General features: G+C 39.1%; 1 protein-coding gene across 12 annotated transcripts in view; it reads left to right on the top strand.

Annotated features, from left to right (window-relative positions):
* The window catches only part of LOC117409482 (calcium/calmodulin-dependent protein kinase type II subunit delta), a 144,490-nt gene that overhangs the window by 100,838 nt on the left and 28,287 nt on the right, over positions 1 to 15,365 (top strand). For all 12 annotated transcript variants that reach the window (XM_059002881.1, XM_059002879.1, XM_059002884.1 and 9 more), the window contains exons 5-12: positions 877 to 942; positions 2,125 to 2,197; positions 6,822 to 6,924; positions 7,920 to 8,003; positions 8,556 to 8,650; positions 10,347 to 10,469; positions 10,883 to 10,966; positions 11,300 to 11,342. In XM_059002881.1, coding sequence (XP_058858864.1) covers positions 877 to 942; positions 2,125 to 2,197; positions 6,822 to 6,924; positions 7,920 to 8,003; positions 8,556 to 8,650; positions 10,347 to 10,469; positions 10,883 to 10,966; positions 11,300 to 11,342 — 671 coding nt within the window. The remainder of the gene's footprint in view (positions 1 to 876; positions 943 to 2,124; positions 2,198 to 6,821; positions 6,925 to 7,919; positions 8,004 to 8,555; positions 8,651 to 10,346; positions 10,470 to 10,882; positions 10,967 to 11,299; positions 11,343 to 15,365) is intronic.

Raw genomic sequence — 15,365 nt, forward strand, 5'->3', positions numbered from 1 at the left:
GTATGGTGGCTTGCATAATTAAAAGTCAGTATGAGCAGTTTGGATTTCCCGCAACTCTAACTTCATATGTATTAACTTAACATGCTGCATTGTTTTTTAAAGTAAACAGTATTTATTTCTTAAAGAAACGTGTTTTGTATGTATTTAGAACCCTGTCATGGGTTAATGATAACATAATGACTAATTATATTACAAGCCCAGTATGGTGCTGTTTTATGCCTACAGTAGATGGATATATTGCCAATGTTAGCTATGATGCTTCTGAAAATGTTTTAGGATTGAAGCATCAACTTGATTTCGTGGCAAATTGAGGAATTAGAGGAACATTTTTCGGAACCAAGAAATGGCGTTTGTGTTAAATGAAAGTGAAATTCACGATCTAAAAACAGGGCCAGCTTTGAAGACCTACAATAAAGGCATTTAAACTGTACTAAAGATGCACTCTACAGACAGGCTTCCTTGTGATTTTTTTTTTTTTTTTTTAATTACATTTACTGCACATGTTATTAAGTCCAATTTAGCATATCTTATTGGACATCCCCTGCAAAATGGGGTATAGTGGATTCAGTCATACGCATGTACAACTGTGACACTTCACATTTTTCCATATATCTAGAGGACCACTTCTCCAATTGTCTTGAAACTTGATATTAGATTTGGGAGATATATGGGAGTGTCAGTGTTGCATATATCTGGAGCAAAGCTTATACAATTGTCATGAAACTTCGTATTAACAGTATTTTGTATTAACAGTATTTTCTTGTTCTATACTTTTCTGTACATATTGTTGATATATGTCTTGATCATCATACTGATAACTAATTTATGGCCATGGTGGGAGATGTATGTTACTGAAATATTTGTTATCTATTGCAGAGTTACCGGAGGGGAATTATTTGAAGATATTGTCGCTAGAGAATACTACAGTGAGGCAGATGCCAGGTAAGTGTGTGACATACTTGCCACCATCAAAATTAAAACAACTTGGGCATTTCAAGTAAAATAAAAATATAAAAATAAATAAATAGATGTCTTTGCAATTGTATTTTAAATGTCCTAAATGACATCAAGGAAAGCACATACATCTGGTTATTAAACCTGCAATACACTGTAGACCACTAAAACATAAAACAAGTAATGCTTAAATGCTAGTTTCTCCTACCAGTGTTCCTTAAAAATGTGCTAAGGACATGTGCTCAGCTCATGTAATGCAAGAAAAAAAACATTACACAGTTCCAGTCAGTAACACACACACACACACACACACACACACACTCTCTCACACACACACACACACACACACACTCTCGCTCACACACACACACACACACACACACACACACTAGAATTGAAAGCAGAGGTACTCATTTCGCATGATTTAATAAGCCATGCTTACTCACACGTGTATTTGTGTGTATTGGATCAGCACATATTAGACTAATAAAACCTTGGATTGTTATCTGCATGTCTCTTTAATCTTGAGTGATTGTCAATGGCTGAAAGCTTATTGGAGCTTTTCAGAGATGTGCTGTTTCTTAACCTGAAGCATGATAGATCTCTGGCATCTTGTAGTTTTTATTATTATTATTATTTTTTTTTTTATTTATTCAAATTATTTTTTGTTTTTAATGTTTCTCATAATTTGATGTAATGTACCTCTTAGTTTTTACTGCTTAAACAATGAAGTTAAACAATGAAGTTAACTTGAAGTTGTTTGTCTGATTTCTGCTTCAGAACCTTATAACATGACAGGTGTCTGTCTAAATGTCTTCTAGTGCTGTTTCATCCTGTTTCTGATTAAGCTCTTGTTTTCTCTTTCTGTTTTCCTCTTTTTTTTATTTTTGAGCCTATATAATAACTGAAATTGTTTTTAGAACCTTTACTTTTTACAGCCGCTATTTATTGCTCAGATAAACATGTTACAGTTTTTTTTAAACCATATTCTGTTGATCACTGTCAAGTGTTTGTATTGTTTAGTGTCAGCAATGATGTCTTGATTGGCTCATTTATTTTATTTTTTTTTAAATATCAAATTTGACACTAGTGAAAACATATGAAATTTCTATGTATTTATTGTGATGTTTAAAATGCTCTCCCTTTCATTCTGCCCTTGTATCTTTACAGTCATTGTATACAGCAGATTCTAGAAAGTGTAAATCACTGTCACCAAAATGGCATAGTTCACAGAGACTTGAAGGTCAGTATATAGTGCCAATAAATTCCATACAAACTTGTTAAACACCATTAATAAAAAATCTAACTTACAGAAGTTGGATGGGAGTGGGGAAAGAGTCATATCGCAAGTTTTCCTTTTCCTTAGCAAAGCAAATATGCATGTAGCCTTTTACCAGTTTGCTAGTCCACAAGGTTGCCATGCATTAAGACTCACAGAGGCGACATACATTGGTTTGAAGTCATGCCACAGTTAAAGGGTTTAAGCAACAGCGACTCTATGGGTCAGATGCACCGCAGCCTGTGGATTAAACACCACTTCTGTTTTGAGACTTCTGGGTTGTGATACTATAGCATACCAACTGATCACACATTACTCCAATAGACTGCAAAGGGACCCTTGAGGCTGCAGTGACAATTACAAAAAGAAAAAAAGTATAGTAAAGTCAGTATAGTATTTTCAGTCTATTATGAATGCTAATTACCAGATGGTTCTTTCGCCAATGATGATTCACTCAAATAATTAATTGCAAATTTGAATGACTGAGTACCAGTGCAGTCAAAGCTAGTACTGCATTTTTTATTTTGCTTTAACAATTTGTAGTCTTTGTTAATATACACTGCCATTGTAGTGCCGCTGGTTCATCTTCACGCAAAGAACCATGAAAAAAACTAAAACGAACTTGCTTAAAAGAACATATAAAAATATTCCAGCTGGGGTTACCGCTTCTCTATTGGAATAATAATGTGTGTTTCTGGGGCACTGTTTTTCTTTTTGGCTTCCAGAATCCACAGTTGATTGCTATGTGTCATGTTTAACTCAATGAGGTTACACAGACAGTGAGTGTCAGCTTGGAACTAACACACGCCCCCTGGTGTTTGCATGCAGTCATTGCATTTAGCGGATGCTGGAGTCTGTGCTACACTGCCATCAGATGGGTGTGGTCCACCAGGACCTGAAGGTGAGTAGTGGCGTTGGAACAGACAGATCACTCAAAACCGCAATACTTCTTCAGCTCCTGCAGTTGTGCATGCAGGGTATTCCTCATGTGTGGTGGTTGCTTTGACAGTTAAAAGTGTAGAAATAGGTGACCTCTAATCTAATCTTGCAATGAAGTGAAAGAAGTCATGGGAATTATCAGTATGGGAGAGAAAGCAACTTTAAAATATGTTATCATGCTGCCAATGAAATCACAAGCCAAAATATGAAGTGAATATTCTTAATACTTCAGATCGTTCTTGTTTTCTAAAGTAAAGCAAGAACTCCACTATACACCAGGCTGTTTATTGAACTCTGTAATTTGCTCAACACATTTTGTATCTCATTAACAGCTGGGCCCGGCATGAAGAGTTAAGAATAATCTGTCCTCATTTGCATTTTAAGTAGTGCCAGGCCTGGTTTGAAGTGTTTCCATGTAGACCAGGAAAACATTTCGCAAAACAACATTTCCATCCCTTTGTTATAGCTATAATCTAGTCTAAATTGTAAACTTTTTTAAAACATTCCCACAAGAAAGGAGAACAATTTCTTGCTATTGCTTGAAAGTGTTAACTCAAAAAATGAATACTATCCCAGCCTCTGTCAGAATCTATCGTAATCGCAGTTCATCTCACATTTTATTATTATTTTATTAAAAAAAAAAAAAAAAAACATAAGATCTATTGAATTAAACAGTGGTGAGTCTAAGTATAAAGCAAAAGTATAAACTGTAGATGCATTAATACCTAAAATGTTTAAAATAATGTAATTGTCATTTAGATTTACAGGCGTATTTCTCTGTATTTATATTGAGCTAGTTGTAAGGATGGAGTTTACTCCTATGATGATGATGATGTTGTTAATAATAATAATAATAATAATAATAATGATAATAATAATAATAATAATAAGTATACAATTAGTCAACGTAGATCTTCCTCAATGCTGTAATTTAGAACCAGTTACTCTTTTGTTCTGTCACGGTAATTACCTGACACATTTGTTATGTGCACTACCCTAGCAACATGCATGACTGCAGAAAACTGCCTCTGACGGTGTAAGATGCCTGTTATTTCGACCCTAATTGAACCATTACTTTCTCTGCTGAGTGACAAGGCTGCTGCCAGCTCCATTTTGCTGCTCAGTCTAGCAATCCCTGTCATGCCCTGTACTGCCCTACTCATTGGTAGCTCACACATGATGTTTCTCCAAAAAAATCCTACTCAACAATGGACACAGGGGCATATTTTCCAAACCTATTCTCCTCCATTAATTGACAGATTTTCTGAAAGAAGAAAAGCACCTGATAGTTTTGAAAGAAACTAGAACCAAACCATTTTGTAGTATAATTCAAGGTCTTGTAGGCACTTTTTTTAAAGATATTTGTTTCTTAAGAGTTAATTAAAGTCTGGAGTAAATGCTTTGAAAATATAACCCTTCCCCCCTTATTGACTCCAACCAAAATTGTCAACTAATTCAATCCACTAATTGACCAGTAAGAGTTTACCACAATAAAACATGTAGCTAAATGACACAAAGCATTTACTTCAGTGCTATGCATCATGTTGTGTAAAAGGTGAAAACAATGCTAATGTTATCAAATCAACATTTTGTTTTAAGTGTGGAAGGGTTAACGTGCAAGGAGTTACAGTGATTGCTTCAAAGGCAGCTACTAAAGGTGGCAAACATTTTGTTCTGAGGACATCAGAGCCCAACAGGTCCTCCTGTGGTGTTTGTTTGAGACTCTGCCTTAGATTTAAATTCCTGGGAAGGGGTTGGGTTTATATGGGCCCTTTCACAGTGGAAAATAATGTGCCCTATTTTCAACTGTGATATGTAGATAAGGCTTGCTTATTTGATTAGGCAAGGTCAAACAGTTATGTTATAATCACACTTTCTGTAATTATGCATACTTCATATTTCCCTTTTAGTAAGGGAAGTGAAAACTACAGGTCAAAGTTATTGTGAGAATACCACGTTATAAAGTTAGAAAAGTTGTTGTACACCATTATGAACATGGAGAGCAAAACATGAATACTGTTGTCCAGGGGGTATGTTTAGGTTTGGATGCTCTCAGAACAAGGTGACAAACTGGTGCAGCGTAACCAAGTATCTTATGTTGGCTGAGGCTGGTTCTTTGAAGTTGTTAGGTTGTAAAACGAATATCACTATGTTTTTCATATCACCATGTGCCAACATATACAGTTGGTACTTAAAGGGTATATGAATCGGTTTGATACTTCGTACATTCATCCTTTTGAATGAAAAATGTTGTATACTGTCTGTTACACTTACTTTATAAAATCAGTCAGTTAATAATAGTAATAAGCATTATATAGGAATATTGTTGGCTGGTAGTGTATAAATGAATGCCCAAAGCAAGGTTTTGTTTTTCAATATACTTGTACTTTTTCCGGCATAGTTTTGTTGTAATTCTCTAGAAAACGGTAGAGCCCTATGATATCTGCTACAGTAGGCTGCACATCACACCGAGATTGTTTCATGTTCCCATGTACATTACATTAGCGTATTACCATTTTGAGAGAAATCAAATTTTGCTACAAGCAGAAACATCATTTAATCTAACCTAATCTGCCTTGACATTCTTTATGTTTACCTAACTTTCTAGATGAACTGGCTATTCTGTAAATTAACCAACATTTCTTTGGGCATTTTATAAACTGATCAGTCAGCTGGTAACGTTATACATTTATAGGTTACTTTGTACAATTTCTGATTGCTGTGGTTATATTTCAAAGTAACTGTAACATATAGACTTAGAGCCAGCCCCAGCATAACTCATTTATATCCAAAAACGCAACTAGAGGGAATGGGTATGGTTATTGTTAAGATTTTATGAGCCTGTCTATGATGGGAGGCTTATGAAATAAGTTTGAAACCTCCTCCAAAGTGAGCACTTGGTATGACTAAGCCCTGCGGCTTAGTCTTAAAGGAACGGGTATACAGCTAAATTAGCACAGAGCCACATTAATATGTAAATCTAGCTGCAGAGTTACATGGGTGAAGCACATTTCTCAGGCAAAAATAAATAAATACATAAAGTAAGTACCCCATATATTCTTCAGATATATTGCATCAAGGTGCAGTAGCTGTTTCTAAAAGGAGTACTTGTTATCAGTTTAAAGGTGTGGTGTCAAAGCCAGTACTCCCTTTAAGAAATATTTAAAACTGCAGAAGGGATATGCACAACTCTAAACATTTATTACAGAAGGTTACCTTCCCTTTCAGCGACTTGCTGTTACGTTTAGGGAAAAACATGCAACCATACAAACTAACTTTTCCCATATATTACCCACAGACAATAGCACTCTCAAAGCTTCGAACTCCAAATCATTGTTCAGTCTTTTTTTATCCTGAATGGACTATTCTAAATTTAACAGGAAACAACTTATAATACCAAACACTAAACAGTGACCTCTGTAGAAAATTCAGAATCCTAGTGTGCAAATACTAATTTTAAATGTGCACAAGCCAGGTCTTGTACTCAGAAGAAATCCAATGGAACACAAGCTTCTGTGGTATTGGTTTTAGTTTTGCACATCCTTAGATTCTCTCAGAATGGTTCCGTTGTGTAGGATTATTTCCAAAAAAATAAATACATACATAAATGAGTATTGACTTTTCTAAAATTCCTTTCTGTTTGAAAAAGCCAGAGAATTTACTTTTAGCAAGTAAATTGAAGGGGGCAGCTGTGAAGCTGGCAGATTTTGGATTGGCTATTGAGGTTCAAGGAGACCAACAGGCCTGGTTTGGTAAGTAAATAATATAATACAGTTTCCATTTTGAATATCACCCTAACTTAGTAGTGCTGTCTTACATGTTTCATGAACAGTATAAAGCTTGGTTATGTGGTGTGTTTTTGTTTGCAGTGGAGCTGAGCGTGCAGCAAGGTTTATAGCCAAGTAGGATTAATAGGTGGTCGTTAAGTGAGTCAGTGGCTCACAGTTGCCAGCTCCAGTCCTTGTCACCTTATTGGCAATACCCACTGATTTACTGACAGTCTTAGAGTAGATTAAGTATCATTGAAAGATTAAAGCCTTGTGATAAATGGGTGTATAAGTAGTGCTTAGTTATGATTATATTTAGTTGCATTCATGTAGCAAGCTGTAAAGGGTCAATCCTCTGGTACACTATACACTGCTGAAATGAATAATCCTGTTGTACTGTATTCTGGTGCTACCTGATTAATTATGTCACCAGGCTCGAGGGTAGGTAACAGCATTATTCTATGTTATGCCATGCCTTAATAACAAAATGGGCTTGCTACTGCTTGAAATGTAACCCATTTTCTGTTAAAGAGATCAAAAGCAAATCAGGAAGGAAGGGACAATACAATACACCTTCCTGGTAACTTCCTAAGCTGTTTCCAAGAGGTTCTGCAGTACCATACTGTACAGTCATTTGGATCCAAAGCTTTCATTACTGTTTTCATGATTTGGGGCTTGTATTCTGATCCCTCCTACTGCTTCCCTTCATGTCACCTTCTATTTGCCAACCATAATAAAGAATTTACTGCCACCATCAAATCTTTTGGTTTGAGAACCAGTGGTTACTTTATTCAACTATAATTTCTGTAAGTGCATGTGGATTGCAGGGATGGAAAATAAGACTCATATTGTATAATGTAGCAGTTTCACCCATTCCAGTTTTTAAACCAGGAATGGATCAAACTGATATTTCTATCTCTAGGACTGTGGTATTTCAGTTTGTGCAATGTGGAAATTTACCCTCTGGTTCCATTCTGCAGGTTTTGCTGGTACCCCAGGTTACTTGTCACCTGAAGTGTTACGCAAAGACCCCTATGGAAAGCCAGTGGACATGTGGGCTTGTGGTAAGCTGCTTCACTGTATTGTCCTGCTCATCTGAGATGCACAGATGATAATTTCTGTACCATTATATACACACTTGTATCCAGTTGGGCCACACTTACAAATGTAAGATTACTTTCAGTTATTATTTTCATTAATATTATTATTTTATTCAGCATACCCCTAGTAGTATCTAAAAATAATCCAATTTATTTAATCATATTTTACCATTGTCTAAATGGAAATAGATAGCAAAGTGTAATAAAGCATGGTAAAGTATATGTAAGCATTGTAAAGACCAGAGAAAGCATATTAATAAACATGGCAAACCAGGGTAAACTGTGGTTAATGTATTGTATAAACATGGGAAAAGCATGGTAAAACTGCATAAATAACATGGTCAACATTAATAAGGGATGTGGTTTTGATAAAATGTTTTAAATCTTTTCTTTCTGTGTTCAAATTGCTTTTGGCCTTGTCATTGTTCTTCCAGATCCTTCCTAGGCACAGTTGTTATCAGCTGTGATGTATTTTTCTAAGAAGGGTTTCATGTATTCCATGTTTAATTTCTGCAGGAGTTATTCTCTATATTCTGTTGGTTGGCTATCCTCCATTCTGGGATGAAGATCAGCACAGGCTCTACCAGCAGATCAAGGCCGGGGCCTATGATGTAAGTGGGCAGCGGCCCTGCTGAGAAACCCTTTTCATACCAAGCAGTTGGAAATGTTAATGAATTCCAGGTTATGGGTTGAGCAGTAATTGTAGTGTGTGTTGCTCTGATGATGTTTCATTCTGTAAAGGGTTGATGAGAATTTAATTAGCAATAGAACAAAGTAGGTGGTTGGGTGATGCAGCAGGCTAATTCACTGGCTTCTATTGCTGTTCACCCCTGAAAGCCAGTGTTTAAAAATGGCTCTGGACACAAGATAAATTAATTTGGTGATCTCAACCTAGCCTCCTGTCCACATCACTGTACAATTCAGCAAAACTGGCAATACCTGTCAAATCTTTTGAAACAAAATACTGTTGAATCTGCTGATAACATCCACTTGGTGCTTTAACATTGGAAGTAAATTGGATTTACAGTATCAGAAAACAGTGAAACTTATAATACAAACTAATTGTATAAACTTAGTTTGTTCAGGTTATAGAAGTACCACTGCAAAATTGTTAAGATCAGCTTTCCCAATCAAGAAACCTCCAGAAACAATCACAATATATGTTTGAATTGTCATGTTCATTGCTGGTTGGATTTGTAGAATATCCAATGTGCAGCTGCCACTTGATTACCTAAAATCTGACCAATTAAACACTGATCTGCAACGGGCTCCCGAGTGGCGCATCCAGTAAAGGCACTCCACGTGGAGTGCAGGATGTGCTCTATAGTCTGGACGTCGCGAGTTCGAGTCCAGGCTATTCCTTTGCCGACCGAGGACGGGAGCTTCCAGGGGGCGGCGCTCAATTGGCCGAGCGCCGCCCGGGGGGAGGGAGGGTTAGGTCGGCCAGTGTGTCCTCGGCTCACCGCGCACCAGCGACCCCTGTAGTCTGGCCGGGCACCTGCGGGCTTGCCTGTAAGTTGCCCAAGAGCTGCGTTGTCCTCCGACACTGTAGGTCTTGGGTGGCTGCACGGTGAGTCCGCAGTGTGAAAAAAAAAAGCGGTCGGCTGACGGCACACGCTTCGGAGGACAGCGTGTTCGTCTTCGCCCTCCCGAGTCAGCGCAGGGGTGGTAGCAGTGAGCTGAGCCTAAAAATAATTGGCCATTTCCAAATTGGGGAGAAAATAGTAAAAATAATTGGCAATGATGCTGCAGTTCAGGTGCCTATGCACACTTTTATTAACACAAACAACAAAATACTGGAACAAATAAACAGGTTTAAACAAAACAATAATGAATAATAACACTGAGGTCAGGCTGGGCATTCACCTTCACTGACTAACACAGATCTTACACGTAGGTTACACTCCCCTAGACAGTGGACTTCCCCTTCCCTATATACATGTGGCCACCATTTGGCATCAATTACCGAATTGGGAAATGGACACACCTGTGATTGCTGGCAGAGACAGATTTAACCCCAACCGGAAAACCTTACATTTTTACAACAGCCCTGCCACACCTCCCTTTAAAACGTTTACAGTATTTAATTGTATTGCTAAGTTTCTTTTTTGGTACTACTCTGTATATTACGATTGTTGCTGTTATTGGTGAGTGATGAAAGGAAACTGTATTCCTCCATTACTTCAAAATGATGAATGAGCTAAGCCGAAACTTGTGCCTAATTGATTTCCTTTCTTTTAAGTTTTACCAAAGAAGACTGTATCCTTTAATTCAGTATTTTGTCTAATGTATAACCTGTTCTATTAGTTTCCATCACCAGAGTGGGACACCGTGACTCCCGAAGCGAAAGATCTCATTAATAAAATGTTAACGATCAACCCTGCCAAACGAATCACCGCTACAGAGGCACTCAAACACCCGTGGATCTGTGTAAGTTAACATTCACATTCTGGGTCAAAAATCCTAGGAAACTAGATTCTACACACAGACCTAGTGCATGGATTTGGGGGATGTATGTGCGCTTACTTGCGAACACGCAGGTTTTCCTAAGGGGTGTGGAGTTGACTCTATTTCCAGAAAGGATGATAAATTATAAACAGTCATGAACACATCCTGTTTATCTAAAGCAACCAGCTGCTTAAATGTGTTATTGAAGTTTGCATTATTTATGTCAAACTGTCAATTTTAAATAGATAAAAAAAATACAAGAGCAGCATGTACATGAATCTTTTGTAGGTGGACAAGCAAATGTGCAGAACAGCTGCTATTATCAAGCATGTCAGTTAGTTTTAAAAAAAAGAGTTTGCTTAAGTACTTAATCTGTTTGTTTGTTTTCATTACAGCAACGCTCCACTGTGGCTTCAATGATGCACAGGCAGGAGACTGTGGACTGCTTGAAGAAATTCAACGCAAGAAGAAAACTAAAGGTACAAAGGGGGAGGAGTTTGTTTTTGCAGGGGTGCAGTGCTGTAGCTTATTGGTGGATACTTAATTTCAATGTGGCACTTACTGCTCCCAATGCCCATAATTTAATATACTGTAGAGTTATTTTAAATACCACAAGGTCAATAGGTTACAGAGTAAATGGAAACGTTAGTGGATTTAATAAACATGAAAAATAATGATTACCTTCTAACAGCAACTGTAGACATTTAATTTTCATATGTTAGCCATTAATTTGCATTCTTGGAGGGTTTGTGTTTTTTTCCTGTTTTAAATTACTGTTTGTTCATAAATGTGTCTGTCTTCTCTGTTTTAAGGGGGCTATTCTCACAACCATGCTGGTCACCAGGAACTTTTCAGGTATGCTTTGGAACTTTGCGTATTTGTGAAGGTTTCTTAACATGTTTCTTAATGTGTCTATTTAACTTGCAGGTAGAAGAAAGTTTGTCAGGCTATAGTCAAATGCACACGAAGTAGAAGGATATAATAGAAGCTACAGAAATTTAAATAGGACTATTGACAATAGGGTCACAGAAGACATTAAGGGTAGATGTAAGGATAGGTGCAAAACCCTCATAATACGGACCTAACAGCTGAATTGAGGAATGAGCTAGACCACAGCGTCAATCTAGAGACCGCTATCCCTGCACACGTGAAAGTGCTGTGTTCTCTGCACTGCTTAGCCTCTGGTTCCTTTCAGACCATAGTTGGAATGTCTGGAGGGATAGCCCAATCCACCTTTTCCAGAGTACTAGGCAAATTTCTGGATGTCATGCTGAAAATAGCAGGCCAATACATATCATTTCCTAAGGATACTAGCAGAACTGATGTTGGCTGAGGCTTTTCCAAACAATTCCGCTGAGTGCCGACCCTCATTATCATAATTGCGTATCATTATTTGTGTGTGTTGAGTAAATTTGCATTGCTCTTAAGCTTACATAGGACGCAGTGCAAAATAATTGCCTGGCCACAATGAAATCTGAATTGTGCATCCACAATTATTTGCACTGCACCTATACCTGCACCTATACTTACATCTACCCCTAAACAAAGTAAGTCTGCATTTACATTACAAGCACTTAGAGCTTTCCAATTATTAGTCCCAGTGATAATATTTGAAATTAAATGTTGAAGCTTTTATTTATTTAGATTTCCAAATAAAAAATGGGGGCAGGGGATCTGCTAACATCTTTTTTTTTTAGGGGGCTTGAGATCTAAGTGGCCAGCAGTAGGGAGGAGAGATTAACCATGTGTATTAACGCTTGAAGACGAATTAAAAAAAAAAAAATTGTACACAAACAATTGGCATAAGGAAGTGGGAGATATCCACAATCCTATACACAAGAGTATATTGCTGTATAGTGACATGACCAGTGTAACAGTTCTTCTGAAATCTACTATGCATACTCAACTGGATATTTAAAAAAAATGTCAACATTAGTAAATAATATTAAATCTTCCATTAGCTTTTGCCACTATCTTGAAATAGGCTGACAAATGCATTCAAGGACCTCAATTCAGATTGAATGAAGCCATACTAAAAATAGTTGCTTATTGCTGTATAAATTCAGCTGTAGATCCAAAATAGTTACATTCAAAGCCATATGCGACATTAATGTATTCCATTATTTAGTAGTTGTTCCTATAGTACCTACTCAAGCAGGTTACTGAGTAGGTTTATTAATTACAGTATGGCAGTGTCACAAAGACGGCCGGAGTGGGTGGCGTCAGACCAGAAGCAGGAAATAAATAAACAAAATGAGAGGTAGAGTTTGGTGGAGCTGAGCGAATGCTTTCGCTCAGCATTTAATAAATGAACAGAACAGAAAATAAAAGGTTTTAACACAAAACACAGGACACGGCACTATACGCCAAAATAAAAAGACAAACAAAACGTACTACACAGACAAAACACGGTGAGCAGATTTTAACTATTATTATTATTTTTATTATTATTACCTCCGTCTCCAATCCCGTTCTCCACTCACCGAACACACCACCCCAAGTGAAAGAAATGTGCATCTATATATACTATTGTGCTGGGATTCAATTACTAATTAATTATTCACTTTAATCCCAGCATATGAATTAATTCTGTGCAACCCCGTGCTCACATATTACATTTAACCAGCACGTGAAGTGATTTGTGCCCTCCTCGTGCCTAAATATAAATCTACATTTTAAATCACACGTGAAACACAGACCCGTTTATATCCCGTGTACCAATGACTATACACCAACATTAACACACGCACCATACAACACATAACACACAAATGCACACAGGGGCGGGGCACATTGCCACATATACCCCCCCTTGTGCGCAGCACACATGGCCTCAATGGCCACCTCCCCCCTTAAAAATCCAGCATCCAGAACAAAGTCTCGGGCTGGGAAGGGAGGCTTCAGTGGGCCCATGGCTGGCCATGCTGTCAGCACCCCTGCCGGTAGTGGCACGGCTGACAGCCTGCTGGTCCACGCCTGCAGCGAAATTGCTGCGGGGGATGCTGGTCTCCTGACCTCTCCGCCGATCTCCGGCAGCGAAACTGCTGCAGTGGGAGCAGGTCTCCGGACCTCCCCCATGATCTCCGGCAGCGAAACTGCTGCAGTGGGAGCAGGTCTCCGGACCTCCCCCACGATCTCCGGCAGCGAAACTGCTGCAGTGGGAGCAGGTCTCCTGACCTCCCCCACGATCTCCGGCAGCGAAACTGCTGCAGTGGGAGCAGGCCTCCTGACCTCCCCCAACTTCTTTGTGGCCGGCAGCTCCCCTTGGTGGGGTTCCGGCCACAGTACTTCCTGCTGCGATGCGGAGCAACTGGCAGCCCCAGGCGATGCGGAGCGGCTGGCAACCCCAGGCAATGCGGAGCAGCTGGCAACCCCAGGCGATGCGGAGCGACAGGCAGCCCCAGGCGATGCCAGACAGGCATCCTTGGGCGAAGCGTGGCAAGCATCCTTGGGCGAAGCGAGGCAGGCATCCTTGGGCGAAGCGAGGCAGGCATCCTTGGGCGAAGCGAGGCAGGCAGTCAGGACAAGCTGGGGTGCGGGTGTCGGCCCTCTTCTCGGCCTCTGCGGCCGGGCAGTTCTTCCCCATGCTTCCCTCAGCAGCCTATGCAAGGGCTGCTGAGGACCGCCAGCTTCACGTCCTGGTCCTTCTGGTGAAGGGAGAGGCAGCTCCTGCTCCTCTCCCCCTGATGGCAATGGAGGCCGAGGCAGCTCCCGCTGCTCTGCTCCTGATGGTGGGGAAAGTGATACCAGCAGGCATTCATCCTCTGCAGGTGGAAAGGGACCCAGCAGGTATTCACCCTCTGCTGGTGGACGGGAACCCAGCAGGCATTCACCCTCTACTGGTGGACAGGGACTCAGCAGGCATTCACCCTCTGCTGGTGGACATGGCGGAGGCAGAGGCAGCTCCTGCTTTGCATTGCCACAGGCAGTAATGATACTGGCCTTTTAATCCTTTGGTAGAAACAATCATGGATTCCAGATCCTGATTGAGCTCGCCTGGTTGCCCACTTCATTTCTGCTGGGGAAAGCGATGACCGCCAGACCCTATTTGAGATTGGGTTTTAATGGAGATCATTAAATGACTGTGATTGCTGAATAGAAACCTTTTCTACTTTCATTGCTTACTACCTCAATCATGGCTATACTCTATAAACGGCCTTCTGTACTATGTTGCTCCTGCAGTCTAATCATGCTGGGTGCCACCTTCAGTCACCTGTAAGAAATTTTGCTACTCACAAGCTGAATCTTTTCAAGGTTGTATAAAATTACTTTTACTGATTTGGACGGTGTGCGCTACCAAAGTAGTGCATGTTTTCAGGGTGACCTTTAACATTCATACCTTCTGTTTAATGTCACATCCTTCAAATCCAATCTAGTTTAAAAAACAATTGTATCTGTAAGATATCATGCAAAGGAAACAATGCATACATTACATAAATAACACAGTCTACTGTACAGAAGAATGTGTCCCACCTTTTTTAAAAAGTAAGGTGCAAATCATACTTTGTTTTTCCGCTAATTCAAAATGTATACATACTGAAACAGTATTCAAACATGAAAAAACAATGTTCAAATGATAACATATAACCTGGTGACAATAGAAAACCATCACTTCTATAAAGAATACATAATTCTGTTGTTTAATAGCAGAGGTGTGTTTGACGTGTGCATGATAGATGTGAAACTTTCTTTTGTTTTATGATGGTTGACATATCATATTTTAATAATATGATATGGCTTTGTCACATGTTATGTGTTTAGATTTATTTACCCACATTTTTCACTGAGTGTTTGGATGGTTTGGTGTTTCCGGATCGTTCTTTTTATCCAAAATGTCCCTCTAATATGGTACTACCAGTATTGGCATACTGTGATACC

This window comes from Acipenser ruthenus, chromosome 2 (genome assembly GCF_902713425.1).
Source record: "Acipenser ruthenus chromosome 2, fAciRut3.2 maternal haplotype, whole genome shotgun sequence".
In the NCBI taxonomy this organism is placed as follows: Eukaryota; Metazoa; Chordata; class Actinopteri; order Acipenseriformes; family Acipenseridae; genus Acipenser; species Acipenser ruthenus.